The sequence below is a fragment of the Pseudonaja textilis genome, chromosome 3, assembly GCF_049901715.1.
Source record: "Pseudonaja textilis isolate UNSWEBS1 chromosome 3, rPseTex1.2, whole genome shotgun sequence".
NCBI classification, from domain to species: domain Eukaryota; kingdom Metazoa; phylum Chordata; class Lepidosauria; order Squamata; family Elapidae; genus Pseudonaja; species Pseudonaja textilis.
In genome coordinates, this window is record NC_141992.1 from 101,125,263 (window position 1) to 101,149,125 (window position 23,863).

Genomic DNA, 23,863 nt, shown 5'->3' on the forward strand with positions numbered 1-23,863 from the left:
GTCCTTACATACTGTACAGCCAGATAGTACTAAATGCAATGTTTTTTTTTAAGTAAAACTCTTAGAATCTGAGCCTACTTTAGCACACTATAGTTATTCTTCCCAACCTTTTCATTATGATTGACTTATAATCAGAATCAAGCTCGGAATTTAGTTCATAAGTCTTTGTAGTTGTTAAGTTGGTCACTACATAATCTGATTTGATTTTTCAACTGGTTTTACAAGAGTTGTTTAGTGAATACATGGCTGGTAAGTGAACCTCATAGTTGTTAAGCAAATCCAGTATATTCAATGAGTGCTTTTTGCTGTTTTCTGTCAAAGGATGGCATAACAAGTCATGAATCATGGTCATATGATCACAGAATGCTGGAACTGGTTGTAAATTTGAGCTGGTTGAAATGTGCCTAAAATGCCATCAATTTCAAAGGGCATAGGTCGTAATCTTTTTTTGAGACCATCATAACTTTAAATGTATGTTAAGCAACTGGTTGTTAGGTGAAGATTTTCTATAGTATTGAGACTCTAAGAACTCGGGGCATGAAAGGAGTAGTGTGGAGATTCGATACCCATCATCAGAAAAGTATAATCCTTAAATTAGAATTTCTGCATTAATAGTGGTTCTTCTAAAAGCCTATACATCCATCTTGAATTATGTTAAAAAAGCAACAGTACCGAACCAAAATTCTCCAGAAGTACTTCCAAAGCCTTCAACATAATTCTTCCATCTCTTAGAGAAATCCAGCTGCCCTGTGGACCTCCGCTGAATCATCTATAAAAGCAGGCAGAAGCATATAAAAATTGGTTCATTGAATGTTAATTCTACATATAGTATCAAACAGAGAAGGAAAATTGAAGGTATGTCTTTTCATAATCTAGCAGATATAAATAGACTAGAAGAAGTTACACAATATTACACATGAAATTCTCCTTGAATTTGAGAAATCCAGATGATACTATTTCATTTATGGGGCAATCATAATATCAAGTAAGCTATCCGTTTTTATTTTTCCTTTGATATCCAATTCTTTAAACATTTAAGTTACAGTTTTAAGTAATATCTTCAGCCTACTTTTTCATTTCCATGTTTCATGACTATAAAAGCACACACATACAGTACACCAACTCACAACTAACAAGGTATTTTCATGTGGTCTCATTAAGATTATTTGTTTATGTAGAGAACCAATTAATATGCTCTTGTGTGTACCAAAAGTTTTTAAAAATGAGAAAAAAGAGAGCTGCGCCCGTTTAAAAATTCAAAGTATGTCTGTGTTTATAATACACCCCCACACACACACACACACATATAATCACAGATTCCATATTAAACTATGAATCAGGAAGAACATGAGTTAAGACAGAAGGTCAGCAATGGAGGTTCATGACGAATAATGGACTGTCTGTAATTAAAATTAAAGTCTTCACAGGTTTCCAGATTAGTTGGTTGCAATATCAGCACTGTGATAACCATGCAGGAAAAATGTCAAAGAGTTCAGGTGGGCCTGATTTAGTGACTGCCTCAGAGAGCAACCATTCACAATTATGACAGTGATGAAGAAATAACTTTGCACCCAATCCTTGTGTTTATGATTTTGCAGGTCTGTACAGCAAAGCGAAGCTGAAGTAAGATCATAAGCACAAGTGGAGTTTCACTTAACAGCCAAGTTGCTGATCCCAATTGTGGTTGCTAAACAAAGACTACCTATACTGGGAGTAGCTAAAATTAATAATATTTTGAAAGTAATGAAAACAACACTCACTATCCATCCCCCTCCATCAGTGGTCATGTCGCAATATACTTCAAGGGGTTTGTTGCTGTCACCATTCAGGTAGATGGTATATTGGCCGCTGATAGAATTACCATTTTGCTGGGTTTGGCTGCAGTCCGCAGGGTAGGGATAATGCAAACTGACTTCAGGAGCAAAGCAAATAAGAGCTGACATTATTAAATTCAAAGATGAGATAGAAATACAGAAAAGTCTTTGAACAACCTAGTGGCAAACGAATGCTGAGGCGAAACTATCTAAGCCACTAAGACATTTGGATAAATTTCATTAACAGCAGAGAAAAAGAAAATAAACACTAAGATAGCAGGGCATGAATCTGCGCAAATGCAAGTCTAAACTGCTAAACAATGATAAGACTGCTTGAGAGCTGTTATTTGGTCATTGAGAGTTGTATGTGCTTTTCTACTTATAAGTGTGCTATTTTTTAAAAATGTATCCTCTTTTAACTGTAAGTTTCCTTTTGATTCTCCAAACAGGGAAAGACACTTGGCTAAATTTCGAATAACAAAACTGTCATTTATTCAGTCTTATAGTCTTATCCCATTTCATTCCACTCTACTTCACTCCACTCCATTCAATTCCATTCCATTCTGAATTGGTGAACTGAACTGGACTCTTCTCCCATTATATTTTCCTATATTTAGTGGCACAAATAGTGGCATTTAGTGGCAATATGGTCTTTGGATCTTGTTAGGAATGATAGTCGCCTAACAGTTGGGTTGGCAATATATAAACCAGGTTAGTCATTTAATACTGTTGTATCTTTAAGAGAGTGTTGTAATTGTGATTGGCTGAGGTTCCTCCAACGGCCATAAGATGGAGCCAGAAACCTGATTTGTTCCTTTTTGCATTTCCTTTTGCCTTTTGCCTGATCCTCATTCTGCTTGAATTGCTGTGAGTCTTGCAACTGTTCACAAACTCTGTTTACTGAACTTTGTTTATGATACTGGTAAAGAAAAGGACTTCATTTTTGGATTATCCCTGGACTGTTTGTTCTGAATACTAACTGCTTTAACCGTGTATGATTTGGACTGTTTGTTGGACTTTGTTTACCCGTTTACTGGAAGTAAAACTTACATTTTACTATTCAGTGTATCTGTGTGCTGGTTGTGTGTTATTCAACACCACTCTCACTATGTTTCCCTGAGTGCACTCATTCTCCTAATGGGGAATACCTCAACACATGTCATGTGTTTCTCATGTGTTTATACTTTCAAAGTATAAATATTATTAGGAATGTAAGTCACCTAATAGTTGGGTTGGAAAATATATAAACCAGAATAGACATTTTAATACTGTCGCTTTAAGGGAATGCTAAAAGTGTAATTGGTGTGGTTCATCAAACAGCCATAAGATGGAGCCAGAAACCTGGGTTGTTTAGTTCCTGTTCTGGTGTTTCTGGAGTGTGTGTTTGAGTCTTAGTGAGTCTCTGTTTCCTTCTGTTGGAGAGTATTGCCGTTCCTCCTAATGACTGTTACTGATCGTTGATGTAAGTCTGTTACTGAACTGTTTTTTGATACTGGACTTTGTTATTTGGGATATCCCTGAACGGAACACTGACTGCCTTACCTGTGAATGACTTGGACTGCTTGTTTGGACTGTGCTTAAACATTTATTGGAAGTAAAAACCTACATTTACTGTACAGTGTATCTGTGTGCTGTGTGTGTGTTATTCTTCCCTACTCTCACTACGTCTCCCTGCATGCACTCAATCTCCTAACGGGGAATTACCTCAACAAATATGAAGAAATTAAAATACTTTTTTCTGACCATTAACCATTTACTATATGCTCTTTATTTAATCTATTAAATATATATATATATATATATATATATATATATATATATATATATATATATATATGTGTGTGTGTGTGTGTGTGTGTGTTTTCTGAGGTTGGGGGGGTTGGCTGTGTTCTGATTGGCTGGGGGTGTGTTCTGTTCAGGTGGGGGCTTGGTTGTGCTCAGGTTAGTCTTAGTTGCTGGGGGATTTGAGCTGGTGAGCTATGATTCTGCTGCATTTGTGGTCGTGCCGCATCTTCATGGTGGGCGTCAGTTCGCTTCATGTATGGGTCGGAGGGGTTTGAAGCGGGTAGTGATGCAGCCGCGATGCGGCTTCTGGTCCATGGTCACATCTCATCTTCTGTGTGGGTGTGATTCTGCTTTCTACGTGGAAGTGTGGTGGTAGCATCTTGTGTGGCCCTCGTGGGTGTGGGTCTGGTGTCATTCTTCATGTTAGGTACTTGTCTGTTCATGAGGGCGGGTTTCCAAATGGCTGGTAGGCGGGAGGTGTCATCTCGTTTATTCATGCTGTGTGGGCATTTTTCTATCTCTATGGCTTCTCTGATTATTCCGTTGTTGAAGTGTTCGGTTTTGGCGATAGTTCTGGTATTTTTAAAGTCAATCTCATGTCTGTGGTGATGAATGTCCTGAAGATGATGAATGAGAGTTCGTCGAAACGTCACCTAGATACTTCCAATTTTACGCGGGAGAAAACCCGAAAAACCAAAGATACACATACACACACACGCGCACACACACACACACACACACACAGATATATATATATATATGTATATGTATATGTATATGTATATGTATATATATATATATATATATATATGTATATGTATATGTATATGTATATGTATATATATATATATATATTTCACGATTATCTTGAATCATTATTTACCAATTTAGGGACAGTAGCCACACTTACATTTCATAAAATTAAAACTGAACAATAGGAATATGGCACTTGGAATTACTATCAAATCTATAGAAATCTCCAAATGCTGACATTTTTTAAACTATCAACCTTCATCCTATTTCTGAATAGCTACTGCTTTTCAAATTTGATGATTATTTCTTTTATCAATTTTGGACTTTTTCAGACTAGTTTATTAGATCAATAATATTCCCACATGAAAAACAGGAGTTCTAACTTACAAAATGAAAATGCAAACATTGCTTAGTTTATACTAAGCCCAAAAGTCTTTTTGTATTTGTTATGATGTAATGAAATGCTGGGGAATAAATATATAAGTATTATTTTTGTTATTGTGGTTTTCAGTTGCATATTTTCGTACTAACATTCCATTTCCAAACCATCTTTTACTATAAGTTCTTCCAGACAAAACTCATCCCAGTTCAATTTCATTCCAAGTTTGTTCTCCTTTTAAGGACAAGGTACATATATAGCACCAAAATATTACAGTACGAGAGTTCTCAAGGCTTACTTGTAGAAAAAGAGGCAGTCACTGTTCGACTCCTGCGGTCTCCCTTAAAAGCTGTAATGTATATGGTGTACTTAGTACCACGACTCAAGTTTTCTAGAACAAACTTTTGATCATTTGCTCCAAGTTGCACTTCCTGCCACAAAGAAGAAAGAGACTGATATTTCACTAACACTCCATTCCTATGTGCTGCTTTCCCTCAAAGCTCAGTGATGAATAGGAAATTACATGACTGGCTAACATCACTGAAGACAGCAGGTGACAAAAATGCATGCTGTACTTTAACTATGTGAAACATTAAAATGCAGACAGTATGTGAATAGAATAGGATGCATTGATATTCTCATTTACACAGGGGACTTTTTTTATTTCCTGAATCACGAATGCTCCTCAACCATTTTGCAAAGCCTATCAATCTTTAGGGTTTTAGCTCCCTGCTGCATTTTTGAATGCACAGTTTTTATCACCGTTGCTTGTCACATTTACTTTTATATTTTTAGGTGCCTTTTTGATAGTGTAATAAAACATTGTATGTCTGCAGCATAACATTGAACACTGAATATAAGGCAAAAACTTCTCCTCATGCTTCATGACAGTTTGACCTAGTGGCTAAGGCACCTAGAAAGCCAGAGATTGTGAGTTCTAGTCCTGTCTTAGTCATGAAAGACAGCCAGGCAATGTTGAGCCAATAGCTGTCTCTCAGCTCAACTCACTTCACAGGATTGTTGTTGTGGGAAAAATAGGAGAGGGAGGGGTGTTGGATATGTAGCACCACCTCCAAAAGTTCTGCTAGCATCCTGATTCCTCTACCCCACCCCTTTCTACAAGTACCCAGGCTCTTCCCGCTACACAGTCACTCCCCAGGTATATCAATGTCTATTGTTCTGGACATCAGTCTACTCTGATCTCTTGCCCAGGCACCTCCACTCGTCCAGCTCAGGTCACTTCCACTGTCCACTAGGGTGGCTGGTGCCCCTCTGATCACTGGCCTGCTCATTTGTCTGAGTCAGCTTGCCTCTGCCTTCTGGTGATTCACTGGCTTGCCCACTCATCTTGGTCAGTTCACCTGTCATATCTGGTGCCCCTTCTGGTCACTCACTCACCCACTTGTCTGGGTCCACTCGCCTCTGCAGTCTCATCTCCCCTTTCAGAATTCCAGCCAACTCTCTCACCAAAAGTCTTTCCACCAAAACGTGACAGAGCCTCCGTTTCTTCTTTCCCCGCCTCTTCCTCCCTCACTAGAAGCTTCAAGGCTATTTTAACTAAAAATGCTAATTCCTTAAATTCTAACCTTGTCTGAAATAAATGCTCCCCTCCCACCTCACCTTTCAGGATTCCAGCCAACTCTCTCACCAAAAGTCTTTTCACCAAAAACCTGACAGAAAGACGCCCCTCCTCTCCTTTTCCCAACTCTTCCTCCTTCAGCTGACGTTCCAGAGCTCCGGGCCTCCCTCTACTACAAATATGTTTGCCACCTTGAGTTACAGTATTTATAAAAATAATGAGGGCAGGATAGAAATAAATGAATGAATAAAATGACAGATAACCATGAAGGCATGGCAACAACCATTTTCAGCCTTTCTGTACCACACCTACACTTTTTTCTGTATCAGGGATATCAGCATCCTCCACAGATACAGCATGAATTTCTGCAGAGAGAGAGCCCGGCAGCATATGCATGTCTGTGGGATGGAATGTACACCTGCAGGAGCAATGGTGGCAGGGTTAGCAGAGTTTCCCCAGAGAGATGCCTGGATTAAGAGACTGCACAGTCCCAAGCTGGATGGGGAGTGGGGAACAGATTCAAGACAGCCACGCCCTTGAATCTCACAGGATATACCTAGGTTATTTAGTTTGGCAAGATTCTGTCCATTAAGTGTAAATAAGTAAAGGATTGAACTTGATTGGAGTTCACTATGTTGCCTCTGAGTTTGAACCTGACATCTATGCCTTCAAGTCAGTTTTTGACTCCTGGAGATTGACTGAATTAATACCTGCAGTTTTCCTGGCAAGATTTTCAGAAGTCACTTGCTTGCTTCCTAGGGCTGAGAGAAGGGAACTAGCCAATGCCTAATATGGAACAAGAACTTACAGTCTCCCTGTAGTCACATACCTTGTATGTAACATCCTCCTTGCAGATTTTTGCAGCTGACATAAAAATCCAGCTTGCTGCTCATTCTTGCATTAGTGCCCAGCACAGGAAGAAAAGTTGTGTTTTCCAATGTGCTGGGTCTTTTCATAATGCATCATTTGCTTATAATTGTAGCTTAGTTTCTATAAGCCATTACTTGGTTGCTATTGTAAGAATGCCAATGCCTGAATTCATTTTTCATCTTCTATATTATTTTCCTGCCCTATAATTTGTTTTTATTTTGAAGTAAATAGAATAGTTATTTGTTTTTATTTTGAAGTAATTAGAATAGTTCTAATTGTGAATAACTAGTGAAATAATCATATTGTGCAGAAATGAGTAAATTGACACTAGCAATTAGAGAGCAAGAAGATAAAGAATATTATAAAATTTGGTATTTATTTTATCAATGGTTAGATAAGAAAATAGAGAAGTAAATGATGTTATAAAAAGGAATAGTATAATATGTAAGATAATATGATGTACTGATATTATATAATTGAACATAATGAAATGAATTGAATGTTCCCAGATTTGTTAAAACTTAGATTCGCTCAATAAGAACTATGTAAATTTATAGTTGAGTCTAATAATGATACAATAATAATACAATATAATATAATATATATAGTTGACTTATGTAATATGAATATATGTTTGGAAGGGGAAGACTGTTGATATTGTGACATTGCACAAAAGAAATGTACCAACCAGCTGTATTTTGGAAGATGGTTTTATGTTTCTGTTTGTGTTAGTGTTTGTCTTTAAAACATAAAAAACTTTTACAAAAAAATTGAAATAATCATATTATTTTATCAAGTCTTAAGGCCACATGATGTGTTTTGTTTACTTAAACAAATTGTACCAGGTTAAGTTGCATATTCTTTTGGTTTTAGTATGAGCTGCCTAGAATTATAGAACAAGGTGCAAAATATATGTACAAAAGAAAACAAAAAAAGACATTAGAATCAGGCTTAATTTATGGCAAATCTAGATGTGTTGTTGTGACTGTTGTCTGAAATGATTTAAGCAAGTCTGCCATGTCCTAATAGCTGGGTTGACCAATTTCCCATATAGTGCATTTGTCAGGCTTACCTTACTAGTGCCAGCTGGATGTTGATAGGTGAGAAGATAGCCATTGATTTGAGCATCTGGGGGCACCCAAGTGACTACTCCGCTGGACTGCGTCACATCTGATACACGGATATTCTTTGGTGGATCAATATCTAGACAAACCAGTGACCAGCATGAAAACACTCAGAAAGCTATTATGAGAACTCAGAGAAATTATATGCATATTCTATGTTGCCTTTTTGCAAAGAGGAGGTGAACAAATTCCTCTTCGTTCTATGTATCTTCCTCTTTTCCCTGAACAGTTATATTGTTCTACAGTTACTCTTCCTTTTAAAATACTTATTTCAAACCTTTATTGCCAGAGCACAACATGTGTACAATGAGATTGACTGAGCCTCCCTTAGTGCACCCCCCAACACAATACAACTCACAGTGAAAACAAAAAATCCCTAACCCAATAAATCATATTAACAAACACACAGTCCTATTGCACCAAGGTGAACATGTTGCACATTGCACCGGCCCTGCAAGTCTATCGTGCTATGTAGTTGTGATGTTATTTCGCATTCAGGAGTCTGACAGCCCATAGATAAAAACTGTTCTTTGGCCTGTTTGTATGACTGGCTATGCTTCTATATCTCCTTCCCAATGGTAGGAGAGTAAAGAAGTGCTGACCAAGGTGTGAGTCATCCCTGAGGACTTTCCTCACTTTTCTAAGGCAGCGAGCCCTAGCGATTTCACCTAGTGTCACCAGGGGACAGCCCATGATGTTTTGTGCTGTGCTCACCACCCTCTGTAATGTCTTTCTATCTGCGGCTGTCAAGCCAGAATATCATAGCATGATGAGGATGCTTTCTATTGTGGACCTGTAAAAGGAGGTCATCAGTTGTTGTTCCACCTTGTTTTTGTGCAAGACCCTGAGGAAATAGAGTCTCTGTTGGGCCTTCCTGGCCACTTGGATCATGTTGTTTTTCCAGGTGAGATCTTCGCTGAGATAGACTTCCAGGAATTTAAAGGAGGAGACTCTCTCCACACAGCCCCCCTTCATTTTGGAGTCAGACAGGTTCCTCTCTCTTCTTCCAGAAATCTAGCACCATCTCCTTTGTCTTCAGTTGCAAGTTGTTTTCTGAGCACCATGTGGATAATTTCTGAATCTCCCCCCTGTATGCTGATTCGTCTTCACCTGTAATAAGGCTGAATACAGTGGTATCACATACGAACTTGATGATCACAGTGGATGGGTCGAAAGATACACAATCATGTGTATACAATGAGTACAGGTAGGGATTGAGCACACAGCCCTGAGGAGAGGCAGTACTAAGCTTCAGGGAGGTAGATATGAATGACGCAGCCCTCACTGTTTGTGGCCGGTCCATCAGAAAGTTTTTAATCCAGTCGCAGATGGAAGAGGGAAACTTCAAATCAGTCAGGTTTTCGATAAGGATGCTCAGCAGAATGGTATTGAAGGCCGAGCTATAGTCTATGAAAAGCATCTTGACATAGTTTCCGGGTTTCTCAAGATGGCTCGCTACAGAATGTAAGGCTGTAGCTGTGGTGTTGTCTGTCAACCTATTCCCCCTGTAGGCAAACTGATATTGGTCAAAATCCGGTGGAAGGCATGACCTAAGGTGTTGAACAGAGGTGATATTCAGATGGTTCAGACCAGTTCTGGCATACCAGTAGTGAAAATTTTGACTGATTCAGAGAACTGGCAAATATCACCTTTGGTTGGCCCCACCCACTCGCACCCACCATTACCTCTCATATATTTCTTTGTCTTTTAGCTCAGCTGCTTTGCATGGCAGAGTGGATTACTGCCCCTCATCTGAGCTTAAAAACACTCCAGGCAGCTCACCAGGTTGACAGAGCTCCATAATTGTACCATGCACGTGCACATGAAGCTCAGCTGATTCGCGCTATTGCTGCACCCCAGCTGAGCTTAAAAACACTTCAGGCAGCTATCCAGCCTTGACAGAGGTCAGTATTTGAGCCCTGCATGCACATAGAAGCATGCACGCACATAGAACTGGTAGGGAAAAATTTGGAAACCCACCACTGGTTTTGAAGCACTTCATCACTACAGACGTTAGTGCAACAGGTCTGCAGTCATTCAGGCAGTTAATTGCTGTTTTCTTCGGGACTGGAATAATAGTGGCTGCTTTCAAGCATGATGGAACACTGGCTGTTTGCAAGGAGATGTTGAAGATCCTTGTCTGGACCTCTGCTAATTGGTCGGCACAAGTCTTTACCACAATCCTCAGCACCCCATCTGGACCTGCAGCTTTACTGGGGTTCACGGCCTTCAATACCACTCTCACTTGATGTTCATTCACCGTGAGTGGCTTGGAATTAGAAGGCTGGCAGGCAGGGGTTACAGAAAGGTCAGGTGTTTTCACCTCATAGCATACAAAGAAAGTGTTCAGCTCCTCTACCAACGAGGCATCAGCATTAACCGTCTTCCTTGTGCTGCCCTTATAATTAGTTAGGTGCTGCAGTCCCTCCCACAGTTGCTTCGGGTTGTTGTCTGCTAGATGGTTCTCCACCTTTTGTTTGAATTTTTGTTTTGCCATCTTAATGCCTCTTCAAAGGTTTGCCCTGGCCTCTTTGTCAGTGTCCCTGCTTTAAAGGCAGAATCCCGGGCTCTCAGAAGCATCCGTACCTCGGCAGTCATCCAGGATTTACAATTCCTATTGATTCTGATGCACTTGTCCAGTTACATTGTCTGTGCATACCTTGATGTACTTTGTCACTGCTGCCTTGGTTTGTCTCAGAAGAAGCAAACTGGTATGGTGAAAAGATTGCCTTTTGGAGAGTACACATCCATGTAGTTTTCTGGACAACAAGGACTTTGTTACTGTCCATTTCCAGAATAGTTTTTCAGCTCTAAAATTTCCTAGCAACTCGTCTCACAAATCACTGTCTTAATTTGTCCCACATTGAAACTATACAGGCAGCACCATTCAAGGGCCTTCTTGCTGAGGCAGGATAAGGCTGAGTCATCTACACAATTTATATTGGCATCTTTTTCTGCCAATGTAGGGACTGGAAGGTAGCATATTAATACAGCTATTTGGATGTGTGCTAAGAAACAGAGAAGCTAGAGAAGAATCAATCCCAGAATCTGTAATTGAAGAGAAAATTTATGCACATACCAAGGTGGTACTGAGAGCCAGCAGTATTATCTGGGAAGCCAGCTATTTCTTTTTTTCTTTCATCCAAGATAGAAAGGTTTAGTATAGCGGTCGCCAAACTTTTGGACCTCAGGGACCACCCAACTCATAATTTTAGATCCCAAGGACCACCAACTAGTTCTGTGAGTGTGGCCTAATTTGTGGGTGTCACTTGGTGGTCATGTGACTGGCTGGGCATGGCTTGTATGTAAATATTATAAATATTTATATAAATATTGAATTTTTTATTTAAAAAGAGCAACTTTTACCCAAAATCAGGCAAAGCAGGCAGGCAGATTGAGTTGCTCACAGAATCATTTAGTGATCTATCTATCTGCCATCAGCTAGCTCAGTCTGTCACATAAAATTTGCTTGCCAGTCTGCACTGAATAACAGAACCTTCAGTCCTAAGGGAGGTTAGGCTGTGCTGAGCCGAAGATCTAAAGACTAGTTAGAAAGCAAGAAATCCAACTATTTCCTGCTTCCTAGCTAATCTAAATCCCACAGCTGACGGTTGGAAAAATAGCAATTTAGCAGGTAAGTTTGCTGGGTAAGGAGAGAGTGGGGAAGGGTTCCCGTGGGCCATGTGGGCGGTGCAGCCTTGTGTTTCTGCGCAGGCTGGATTAATTGCTTTGGGGGTGCTCTGGAGGTGAGATTTCTCTGCGGCCCACCAAAAATTTCTCACGGCCCACCAGTGGGCCACAGCCTACTAGTTGGTGACCACTGGTTTAGAGCATGGGTGTCAAACTTGCTGTGTCACATTGCCATCATGTTTTCCCCATTCATGGAACTGGGGTGGGTTTGACCTGCACATAATGAATCCGGCCAATGGGCTGCCAGTTTGACACCCCTGGTTTAGAGTACATATTAGGATACATATTCTATGTATACTGGCATGTCCCTTTTTATATTGAAGAATGACCAACCAGCTCTATCACCCTGTAAAATATTGTAGTCCTCAATTCTATGTATGTTATTTAAGAACTTCAGGAAATAGAGTGATATATAATTTACAGTAAGTTTGCACTATTAGGGGCTGAATCAAAGATCTCTTGAATAAATGTCTTTGGAGGGACATAAAGGAAAAGAGGCAATGATATATCAAAGGAAAAAGAGCACAGTTCTGTAAGAAACTTTCTAATGCCCCAAAATAGTGAAGCTGAAAGGCTGGAGATCTATGACACAAATCTACCAAGGAATCTTTTATTTCAATTCTACTACCATTGTCTACAAGCTTTCAAATAATACATTTCCGCTCCTATCCTTTCTTGAACATGTAGCAAAGATAACAGAACCTAATTGGATATTTATGATTTCGCTCCCTATTTAATCCCAATAACAGGGAGAAAGGAATACTTATAGAATACAACAGAGGGTGCTGCAGGACTCCGTATATATGCTAGGTTTGTCCCTAGCATTTCCAAAGCAGCTCTGTTCATGCAACTGTAGCTGGAAAGTATATAGCACAATTTGTACTGGAATACATAAGGAAAATAGTATAGAACTCATCAGCTCTGGTATCAGTATGATTTACATCACTGTCATTTTCAAAGGTGCTTTTTCAAGAGGTAAGTGGACTTTCTGGTTTTTCTTTGAAGACATTTCACTTCTCTCTGAAGAAACTTCTTGGGTGAAAAGTGAAACATCTTTGGAAGAAGGCGGACCCTCCTCGCTGACGGACCATAGATCACGACTCTCTGCGACTATGGTCTGTGCTCTTTCATTGGAGAGTCCCGATTATTACGATTAGGGGCTGAAGCTGCCTTGGAGGGGTGGTGGAGTAAGGGAAGCCGCGAGCCAGGTTGAGGGGAGCCGCATCTCCCCCCCTGGGCTTGGTCTTTTTTACCCCGAAGACGACTGAAGCGGTGGTTTAAAATGGCCACCCCAAAGAGGAGGACTCAGCTGGATTAAGATTTGTGCAGGAGGGAAGAAAGAGGTGGATAACATCTGAACGGGGACAACTGGGCTATACAACTAAACAAAAGTACCCCGGGATTAAGGTAACATGGAATTTTTAAGAAAAGAAAAGTGAGCGGTGAAATTACAAAGGGACAGGGGGAAAAAAAGAAAATATTTTTAACAGCTAAGCAGAGCTTCAAACCGGGAAAGGAAGAAGCTGGAACTAAAGATTTAACTAAATTGGACTAAAATATTTTGGGAATAAACAGGCATAAAATAAAGCTGGACTTAAGATTGTCAAAAAAATAATAATAATAAAGTTTACAAATTGGAGACTGGACTGTGCTGGAATATTGAGGTTCAAAAAACCCTAAATAAAAAAATAGGGGGGAAAGGTGAAGACTTTGTATAATGGAGAGTGCCATGACAAAAACTTGAGCTCAAACAAAAGGGAAAGCATCCTGTTTCTGAATGAACTTGTGTGGATATAACATTAAAGAAATGTTGAAACAAAGTAAGAATCTTAGAAAATGAAAGCAGAACCAGAATAAAGGAAAAAGCAAGGAAAGACTGACTGTGGGATTGATTGATGTTTTTGGTATAGACCCTCGGCTGGAATAATTAAGAACTTTAGAAAATTGAAAGAAGAAAGAAGGAAAATAAAAGTGTTTTTTTGTGTGTGTGTGGACTTTAATGATCATAAAATACAAGAGTGTGTAATGATGATATCTCTTCGGGAATTGAAACTGGAACTTAAAATTATGAGAGAATTATTACAGGAAAGAGGCAAATCTGCTCTGTGTTAGAAAAAATGGAAATGGCAATTGAAGAACAAGAAGAAAGAGCTTCAGAGGAGGAGGAGTTGATTCAAGGAGAAGACATTTTAAGTAGACAATTAACACAAAGAACACTACAAAGAAGTGGGGAAAGAAGGAAGGTTAAAAAGTTGAAATTTAAGAAGGCAATCAAAAGGGGAAATACCTGTGAAGTCAGGAAAGGCAGAAAGACCCAGCAGAAAAGGGGAAAGGAAGATATTAAGAAAGCGAGGGATATAAACTGGAATGAGAAAAGATATGGGGAAAAGAGGAAGAGGAGAAGCAGTAAGAAACAGGTGCATGAAATAAAGAAATACGGAAATAGTAAAATGTTGAAAAGAAATTGTTTTTCAGAGATAATGGTTGATGAATTGAAAAGGGGATTCTGCAGGGTGACAAGGGGTAATAAGAATATTTCTGCAATTAAAAATATTTAGAAAATAGGGTAGTATAGATACTGATAACTCTTATTAAAAATCAAGCGGGAAAATATACTGTGGAATCCAATTACAATTATTACAATTATTATTGTAACTTCTTAAAAATAATGGTTTATTGGGAATCAAGATGAGGAAATAAAGATATATTTTAATCATTGAGGTGTCACACTCAAAACAGTAAAAGGGGGGAAACCTATACTTATTTTTTTTTAGTGTTAAAATTTGTATTAATCTAGAATTTATTAAAAGAATGTGTAATGGAAAGGGAATATGACAGACTAAAGAACCAACTAAATTAATAAGTTAATATAGACTATTAAAAGCAAGGAGAGACATTGGTAACTATTATTATTATTATTAGGCAAACACATATTGTTTATCTTTATTTTTAAAATAAATATTAAAGGATTATATTTGAAATAATGGAAATGAAACAAAAAGATATTTCAATTGAGAGTAATGAAAGAGGCTAGAATTAATGTGTTTGTTTCTCTCCTTACTGAAAATTTGGAATGGAAAACGTAATAATAGAATTAAATATGTATATATCAATGTATAATTGCTGTCATATTTGTATGTAAAGTTGATGACCCGGAAATATGTTGTCCACTAAAAAGAGATTTTTGTTTTTAATGTGAAAAACTGAATAAAATTTGTTACAAAAAAAGAAAGAAAAGTGAAACATCTTCAAAGAAAATCCAGAAAGAATCCACTTGCCTCTTAAAAAAGCACCTTTGGGATAATCATTGCCTGGATGACTAAGAATCTCCATAGACATTCAAAGGACACCATTTCATTCAGCTTGTTATTCAGATCCCCTGCAGAATATTTTTATAGGTGAAGAAATGCAGTAATCCACTCCCACCATTCTATTCAAGTTACCTGTCATAGTTTTTGTGCTTGACCTCTTGCTCTGCTGGCTTCCCTTCACTGCCCATATGTGGAGAACATATTCCATGCCTGGTTTCAGGTTTGTCAAGGTAGTCTTGATGTTATCCTTCCCAATGGGTACCTCTCTGGTTTCTCCATCAGCAGATGTATAGCTGAGGATGTTTTGTTCCACCGGTGCCCAGGCCTTGTTCCAAGACACAGTGGCTGAGTTCTCGGTCACTTGGTCTGTTTTCAAATTGGTGGGGCCATCTATTTCTGTGAACCAAGGTACAATTTATTGCATTTTTTTCCTCAGTAACATTGGATTGTATATTCTTTTTTATCATTTTCTTAAAATGATCCGTCAATCTTTACTGAAGAGACCATATGGCCATGCGTAAACTTGAGCATAACTTTTAAAAACTAAATATCAGCATTATACACTATCCTTGTTTCTTCGTGTCTGACAATTTAAATTAATAGATTACTAAAAAGGAAGCAAAAATCTGGAGAAATAGTTTATTTATTGTTTCTGAATAGTTTTGTCAGAACTGTCGTCATATTCAGCTTCAACAAAGACAGGAAGTATCAGAAGCATTATACATATAATTCTGCCATCTTGTCCTTAACATGCCTGATATAACAATTACTGAAAAGAGGAAAGTATGGTTCATTGATGTTGCTAAATCACACAGTGCTAGGATTGAAGAAAAACAATTGGAAAAAGATTCAAAATACAATACTATATTGGGACTTGCAGATTGAAATAATGCTTGTGGAAAAAGAAATCTATTATTGTACCAATAAGGATTAGTGCCCTTGGATTGATACCTTAAGAACTTCTTCTATATCAGGAAATATATTGAATTTATCAGACCTGAACACTCTAATTTACAAAAAGCCTCCTTGCTTGTCAATGCCCAAATTCTTAAATGTCAGTTTAATAATTCTTAGTCCCAATTTAGGGCTTGAATTAAGTTTTCACCACTGTTATGCTATGAATCTGTAGATTACCCATACATAATATACAGACATGCATACATGCAGATATATAACAACGTATGATTGCCATATTTAACCAATTACTATATTATTAAAAGATTTGTTATTTGCTTATCTGGTTTCTTTATAGTTCATTCTGTCCAGAATTTGACAATCAGTACTTGCTTGACATCGTTCAGGTTCTACATTCACAAACTGAATATGATTTGTTTTGACAAAACTAAGGAAAAGAACATACATGGTTTCTTCAGCAGACTGTAAATCTTCCATCTGCTGCCAGAGTTCTAATACTCCTTCACATATAATTTGTACAGTTTGGCATGTTAAAAAGAACTGCACTGTGTAGAACTAAAACATGGGAACTCGTGAAGATTTCACAACTTCATATCTATGAAATACCTGTTTCTGCTTCAGTGCTTGCTCTTTTGCTCTGCTGAGCTCCCTTCACAGCCCAGATGTGGATAATGTATTCCATGCCAGGCTTCAAGCCCACAAGAGTAGCGGTTCTCTTGTCCTTGTCAATGGGTATCTGTCTGGTATCACCACCCACTAAGTTGTAACTCACTACATAGCCATCAATGGGAGCCTGGGCTCCATTCCAAGAAATGGTGGCTGTGTTTTCTGTTACTCTGTCAGTTACTAAATGTGTTGGGCCATCAATATCTAGGAAGGAATTAGATATGATTAGACACAGTGATTCCAACAAGTTTTACCATTGTCCACCGTTTTCAAGGCTAATTCAGAACATTTTGGTGCTTGGGGGTATACAATCCACATGGCACCCCTTCATCCTACCAGTTACAAAGGGCATAAGCCAAACTGAGAAGATTTTGTGCTGGCACAAAGAAACCTTCCCATGGGTGGTACTCACGTGGATCAATCTATTCTTTTAAGAGCAGTCAGAATTCACCCCTGTTTTTGTAATCTGCTGGTTTCTTCATCTAATACAGATTTAAATGCCAATTACAATATCTGTCCACAAGCTCTAGTCAGAGTTGCATCCATCATGTTTTGTTTTAGAAAATCTGTGTTGTCTTCTCAAGTACACTGACTGACATGTAGTGGTGGTGTACACCTCTTTCCCCCACTCAGATCTTTTCACTGAGAATCATCCCTGCCTCAAGGTCATCCCTTATTGTTTCATATCTTGTTTTTCCTCTTTTGCAGCAGCAAAGAATCTTTGCCTGAAGCTCAGATTTTTCCCTGGGAGTAGTGGGGTGGTAGTCATACTTCTGGAACTGAGATGTAGTTTTCTCTGCTTGCTCTTTCAAATATATACACCATTTATGGCCATGATTCCACATATCAGACAACCCATTCTTAATCTGAATTCTAGCAAAACTCCTCCTCCCATTTCTAGCATTCAAGTTGCTCCTTCATGAGTTCACTTGCTTAAAAATAGATGTTATTACACAGGGGACTATATTCAAGGTCTTCAGCTAGACATCTTGCTACAGCAAGACAGCTCTGGCACATTTAAAACCTCAAGCTAGTCTGATTCCTGGGAATCCTCAAAGAATCATTGTTTTGTATTCCCCATATTTCAATCATATTTGTTTCTGGCATATTTGCTCAAACACCCCCTTCCTCCTATGGTGCATTCTTTTCTTCATAAAAACTGTTTTCTTGTCAGCTGTACCGTTGATAACCTCAGTTCTTCCAAAGGATTGACAAACTCCACAAAACTAGAAGTGCTCTCTTTAAAAAGCCTTGTTGCTTAGGTCAGCATGGAAGAAATATGCATTTACTTGATAGCACCTTTGGTAAACTTCTTAAATCAAATGGGCTGCAATGTGGTAGAGTTTAGTGTCTATGGGCAGCGTAAGAACTGTAAGCACTTCAAGGTAATCCAGACTAGGAAACCAAAGTCATGTAGGCTAATATCACTGTTACTATAAAGATATAGTAACAGAATTTTGCATATCTGAATGTGCTATCCCGCCCTCTCTACAACTTGGCAAGAACTAGGAAAACATTTGTCTGAGACATTTTTTCATGTCACATTTCTTCCCTAGACACAGAGTATGTAACCATTGGCTTTGTAGCAGCTTTTCTTCATGTTCCTCAAGGTCATTCCTTCTGCAATTTACAAGAACAAGAGTGTAGCTGCTGTGTTTATTCCAAACTGCTCTTACCTGTAAATAATTGAAGGAGGGAAGAGAAGAAATTCTAGCTGAATGTGAACAAGTATTCTGCCTCTTTCCCTTGGGACCATCAATGTGGTTTACCATCACCAGCATCTAGTTTCATGAGTTCCCTCAAATTATAAATAATTACTCAGATTTCTGTATAATTTGGGGTCATTTTAGACAAGTTAATGTAGAGTCTGCTTTTCTGAGAGCAACTCTTTTGTGCGGGTAGAGTAACATTCAAATGACCTAACCATTGGCAGAGGTTTTGTCTGTGTGGTCTTTCCACAGAACTGGCCTGTAAATTGGTCTTGTAAAGGGCCAATTCCATGATCAGAGCCTGTGCTGAGCCCTTGCTCCTCAGGAGTTGGATCATATTTTCCTGTCTCGTATGTAAAACCATACTTGGGCAACTAGAGATCTTTCCCACCATGTTGTTAGCTTTATATACCTCTGTGTGTTGGTAGAAAGCAATACCAGCATAAAATTTGCCAATCCCTACCATGAGTCTATCAGAGGTGGTATTCAGCAGGTTCTGACCAGTTCTGGAGAACCGGTAGCGGAAATTTTGAGTAGTTTGGAGAACCAGCAAATGCCACCTCTGACTGTCCCCACCCCCATCTATTCTCTGCCTCCTGAGTCCCAGCTGATTGGCTGGGTCTCCTTTGGTTGCCCTGCACAGGAGAACGAAGCTGGAAAGGAGGTTAGTGGGGTGGGGAGGGAATGGGGATTTTGCAGTAACCTTCCCCTGCCACACTCACCAAGAACTGGTAGTAAAAAAAATTGAATCCCACCACTGGCATCTATCATGTCTTTACTGAATCCCTGTCAAATAGTATTATCCTAATTTGTGAGGGTGTCATAATAAAGGCAAGGTGATTGGCTTTTTCCTCTGACCTCTGGCTTTGTTGCCACCTCCACTCCTTCAGCAAATCATCAACCAGCAGATAAAGGATGTCAGTCTGAGCACTCTGATAACAATGATGGACTTTAGGATTTTATCTTCAAATGAGCTGCTTTGGAAGAGTAATTAAAACTAGCAAATATAGAGGAAGTAACAAATGAGCAGCAAAAGCTCAGTTTGACATCCCTCATTATTTTTGGCACACTGCAGTGAAGATCAGGAAGACTATTGTATCTACCTTTGCTCTCCTCTCTCCTACTTGTTCAAATCCTGGAGTGAAGTTGGTAACAGAAATAGACAGGAGTTGCTAATGTCCCATATAAAAGGCAGTCCAGAAACATAACTACTTGTGGAGAAACTAGATACTGAGCGGAGAATTGTGGCAGAGAACAAAAGTTCAGGACACGCCTTTATCTTCCAACTCTCCTCTAACACATATAAGGCCCAGCTTTCAAGATAATGGCTGACAAATCATTACAGAGCTTATCATCTTGAAGCTGTGGTGCAATGATTCCAATAATCTCTTTTTCATATAGTGATGCTGCTATATGTATGTGATGCTTTTCAGATTACCTTGCTGGTTTGCAGGAGTGTGTTGTGAGAGAACCTATTTCTTGTAAACAAAGGTCTGTGTTAGGAATAACATAGGTTACCTAACGTAGTTTGGGTAAAATAATATATATAAACTATGATAGTAAGTTTAAGTGTGTGTCACTTTAAACCGCAAAGCATGTAATTTTGGGTGCGGTGTTAAACCACCATAAGAGGGAGCAAGAGAACCTGCTCATTTGCTGACGATTCCTGACGATTGACTGGTTTGATGAATTGATGGTTTGTTAACTGCATGTTTCCCTACAGCTGAGTTGCTGTTGCTGAAGGAAGAAAGGAGGTGTGACTTCTTCATATCTCTACTGCAAGGAGATATATTACTGGACTGATATTTGTAAGTTTACTGACCTCTCTTTTTCGACACTGGAATTTGCATCTGAATAATCCCTGGATGGACTGAATTAGTGAATGATATATGGACTGTTTGACTATGCTATAACTCTTACTGGAATAAATTATTTAACTAGCACGGTGTATCTGTTTTACTGAGTGTAAGCTACAAAAACGTTTATCTCACATATTTTGCCTGCCTGCCTGACTGCCGTGCAGATTCTGCTAGGGTGTATCCCTAACAGTCTGGTTTTAGAGAACTCCTTCCTGGTCCTTACATAGTTGCAAATACCTTAAGAAAAACTTTGCATATGAAAACATCCCATTGGAAGCATAACTGTTTCTTTAAATGTATTGAAGACCGCATCATCGCCTTCCTCCAAAAAGCATTCTGATCACTGAGGCAAATGGCAGAAGTTAGTCCCTGTGCCTCCTTCTTACTTGGCCAATGGTGAGTTAAATGAAATTCTATGCTAACAAACAAAGGCAACCTCCTCTCTCTTGTTGATATTGGTATAGGTAAAGGTTAAGGTTTCCCATCTCCAGTCATGTCCAATTCTAGGGGACAGTGCTCATCTCTATTTCTTAGAGAGACAGTGTTGTCTGAAAATACTTCCATGGTCATGTAGCCAGCATGACTATATAATACAAAAATGCACAGAACGTTGTTACCTTTCCACTGAAGTGGTAACTATTTGTGTATTTACAGTTGCATGCTTTCAAACTGTTAAGTGGGCAAGAGCTGGGGAAAATAATGAGAGCTCACCCCATCACACAGCATTCAGTTCTTGAACCTGGCTGCCAACTGAGAAGCTCAGTGTCTTTAACTGCTGAGCCTTCACACTCCCTGGCCTATATACCACATGACCTTTAAGATGTTGCTTAGAAAAAAGTAAGGCTTTTCAGTCTTATGTAATTCTTAATACATTTATCTAGTGATAGCTACCGTAGGTAAAGCTTAATCTGCAATCAAGACAATACCATGAACCTTTTCTGATTGGGACCTGATGCTACTTAATTATTTGAGAACCTTTTAGCATTCTGCATGTTCTTAGAAGCACATCTTCTAATAAGACTTCTGCCAAATTCAAATCTCCAGTCAAAGGGACATTTTGTGATCAAGCCATTTTCAATGTATCAACCAACAATAACTAGCAAAGCTTCATTTACACCAATACTGTTATTTTTGAGGGTTATACAATTAGAAGCAAGACTGCCTTGCCAAAACCTGCAACTCCAGCAGTCTGCCCTCTGGTTGATGTTATGCTATGCGATTCATTCTTGGGCGATTCTGAAGCCAAACTTGTGGTCTTCTTTACTACAAAGCCAGGAGCTTGGTGGTAGCCATCCCACACAGAAGCAAAACATGAACCAACCAAAAGTTACAAATGTATAAACATCACTGAGTGCATAACATCCTGATGTTTTAATCTGAAATAGTCAAAGCAGTCTTAATCTCTGATACATTTTTAAATGGTTTCCAAAAGCTGGAAGGCCAAAAGGGTGGTATTCATGACAACCCCACTCCCAAGTTTTCAGACTAGTAACTGAAGACACAGCAATAGGGAGTTCGACCTGCTAACACAGATACATTTTCCTCTCCATGAATTGATTTTAATCATCAGCATAGAGCCTGCACTGAATATAACCCTACAATGGACTTTGGTATTGGCTTTCTGTGAGAAAATGTCAATATAGAATTCAGGGCCAATGAACTTTGAATGGGGAAGTTTGTCCCTAATATTTGTAACAGAAATTAAGGGGCAGATTGTCAGAAAGCTTACAATAGTCCAGTTATGAAGTGACTGGGTCATGAATGACCATGTAAAGGCTACACAGTTGAGGAAAGGGCACCATAAGATGAATCTGTGCAAAGACCTTTCTGATCATAGTTTCACTCTAATCTCAAATGATATTACCCCAAAGCCCTTACTATCTGAAAATTTTGGAATCTGGAAAATTAGAAACATTTATATAGGTTCTATTCAAGTGGCTAAAATCTCTCTGGATTCAACATATGGGGGAGCCATACACCCAACCTTTACATATTGAGATTAATTTTGAACAGACAGCACAGTTTTGAGCATACAGCACAGTTTGGCACTCAGACAACACATTGGTCTGCAGAGTCTTGACATGTTCCATACATTTGAAGACATGTTCCATACATGTCAAGACTCTGCAGACCAACCAAATAACTCACAGAGGTTGGGACCAGAGTTAACTGGGATAATCCTCTTCCTTCCTGGCATGCTTATTGTGTCAACTATAAATCCTCTTTAGTTTTGGGAGTGTGGCTCAAGGCTCATGATTTAATTGGAGTAACTGCCAGAATCCTGACCTATTGTTTCTTCCTGGACAATAGTTTTCAGTTTGGAAAGAAGGTTTGGCAGTCTCAAGTTGATCCAGCTGTATGGCCGATTGCTGCAACAGCTGTGAAGACCAATAGTGGTCTTGCTGTGATATTGTGTAAGGATGTCATTAAGCTACAGACAAAGCTTTCTGTTTATACCTGTCCAACCATGTACAGAAGATGGCTTCCCTTCAGCCTCATTCCTCACAGATGTGACAGTGATCTTATATTTGGTTCCTGGCTTCAAGCCTATGGAAAGAAGAAACAGAGGAGGGAAATGATAAAATGGTCTGAGACATAATTGTGCTTTTCTTTCCTTTTCTTTCAAGATTTAACACTTTCAAGATTTAAAACTAACAAGTTTTAAAATACATTTTTACTGTTCTTCAATAATATGTCCAGAGTAATACTCTGACATCATATTTGAGGAAGAATAAAATTTCACTTTGCACTTGAAACTATTACATCACTTTTCAATTGTTTCTGAGCTCAAGGAAGCTGTTGATGTAAAGCTTTAATGATTTGTTTCAGATCATATGAAAAAAAATGTTTTATTAAGTCTTATGGCTGCAATCTGTAGTTTTCATTATGGGTCTTGTTGCATAACCCACTTTATAGATGCACAAGGCAGACCTTTATTGTAGTAATATCACAACTATTTCTGTTTCCATTCTAGTGAATTTTAAATTGTCTAAGACTATTTGCAGTCTAAGAAAGCACTGAAAGGCTGCAGTATTTTCTCAGATTCAGCTTCCTTTGAAGCAGGTCATAAAAGGCATCTGAAGACATATGAAGGACAGAAAATTGTGGGTTCTCTTTTCTCCCTTCAACCAGACATTACCAGCTAGCAAAAAAAAAAAAAATCCATTGGTCACCCTCTAATCATAAGTTGCATCTGGAGAAGCACCTTTTGACAATTGATTAGTCCAGTAGTTTAATTGAAATGTTGTTGAGGGGTAGCCTAAATTTCAGCTGATAAATTTCATCTGGAGATAAGTTTAGTGCTACACAGAAATAGTATTAAACCTATGTTCAAAAACAGCTTGGGCAAAGAGATCAGGAATAGGGAGAGTTGTGCTTTTAGTAACAAAGACCAAAATGACTCTTTCTC

The 23,863-nt window shown here is 38.7% G+C and overlaps 1 protein-coding gene across 1 annotated transcript in view; it reads right to left on the bottom strand.

The window, feature by feature from the left end:
* The window catches only part of TNN (tenascin N), a 42,333-nt gene that overhangs the window by 11,033 nt on the left and 7,437 nt on the right, over positions 1-23,863 (bottom strand). Inside the window, exons 5-11 of the mRNA XM_087930478.1 lie at positions 22,912-23,001; positions 16,827-17,090; positions 15,438-15,701; positions 8,253-8,383; positions 5,030-5,162; positions 1,761-1,912; positions 673-769 (exon numbers count right to left, since the gene is read on the bottom strand). Of these exons, the coding sequence (XP_087786604.1) occupies positions 673-769; positions 1,761-1,912; positions 5,030-5,162; positions 8,253-8,383; positions 15,438-15,701; positions 16,827-17,090; positions 22,912-23,001 (1,131 nt within the window). The remainder of the gene's footprint in view (positions 1-672; positions 770-1,760; positions 1,913-5,029; positions 5,163-8,252; positions 8,384-15,437; positions 15,702-16,826; positions 17,091-22,911; positions 23,002-23,863) is intronic.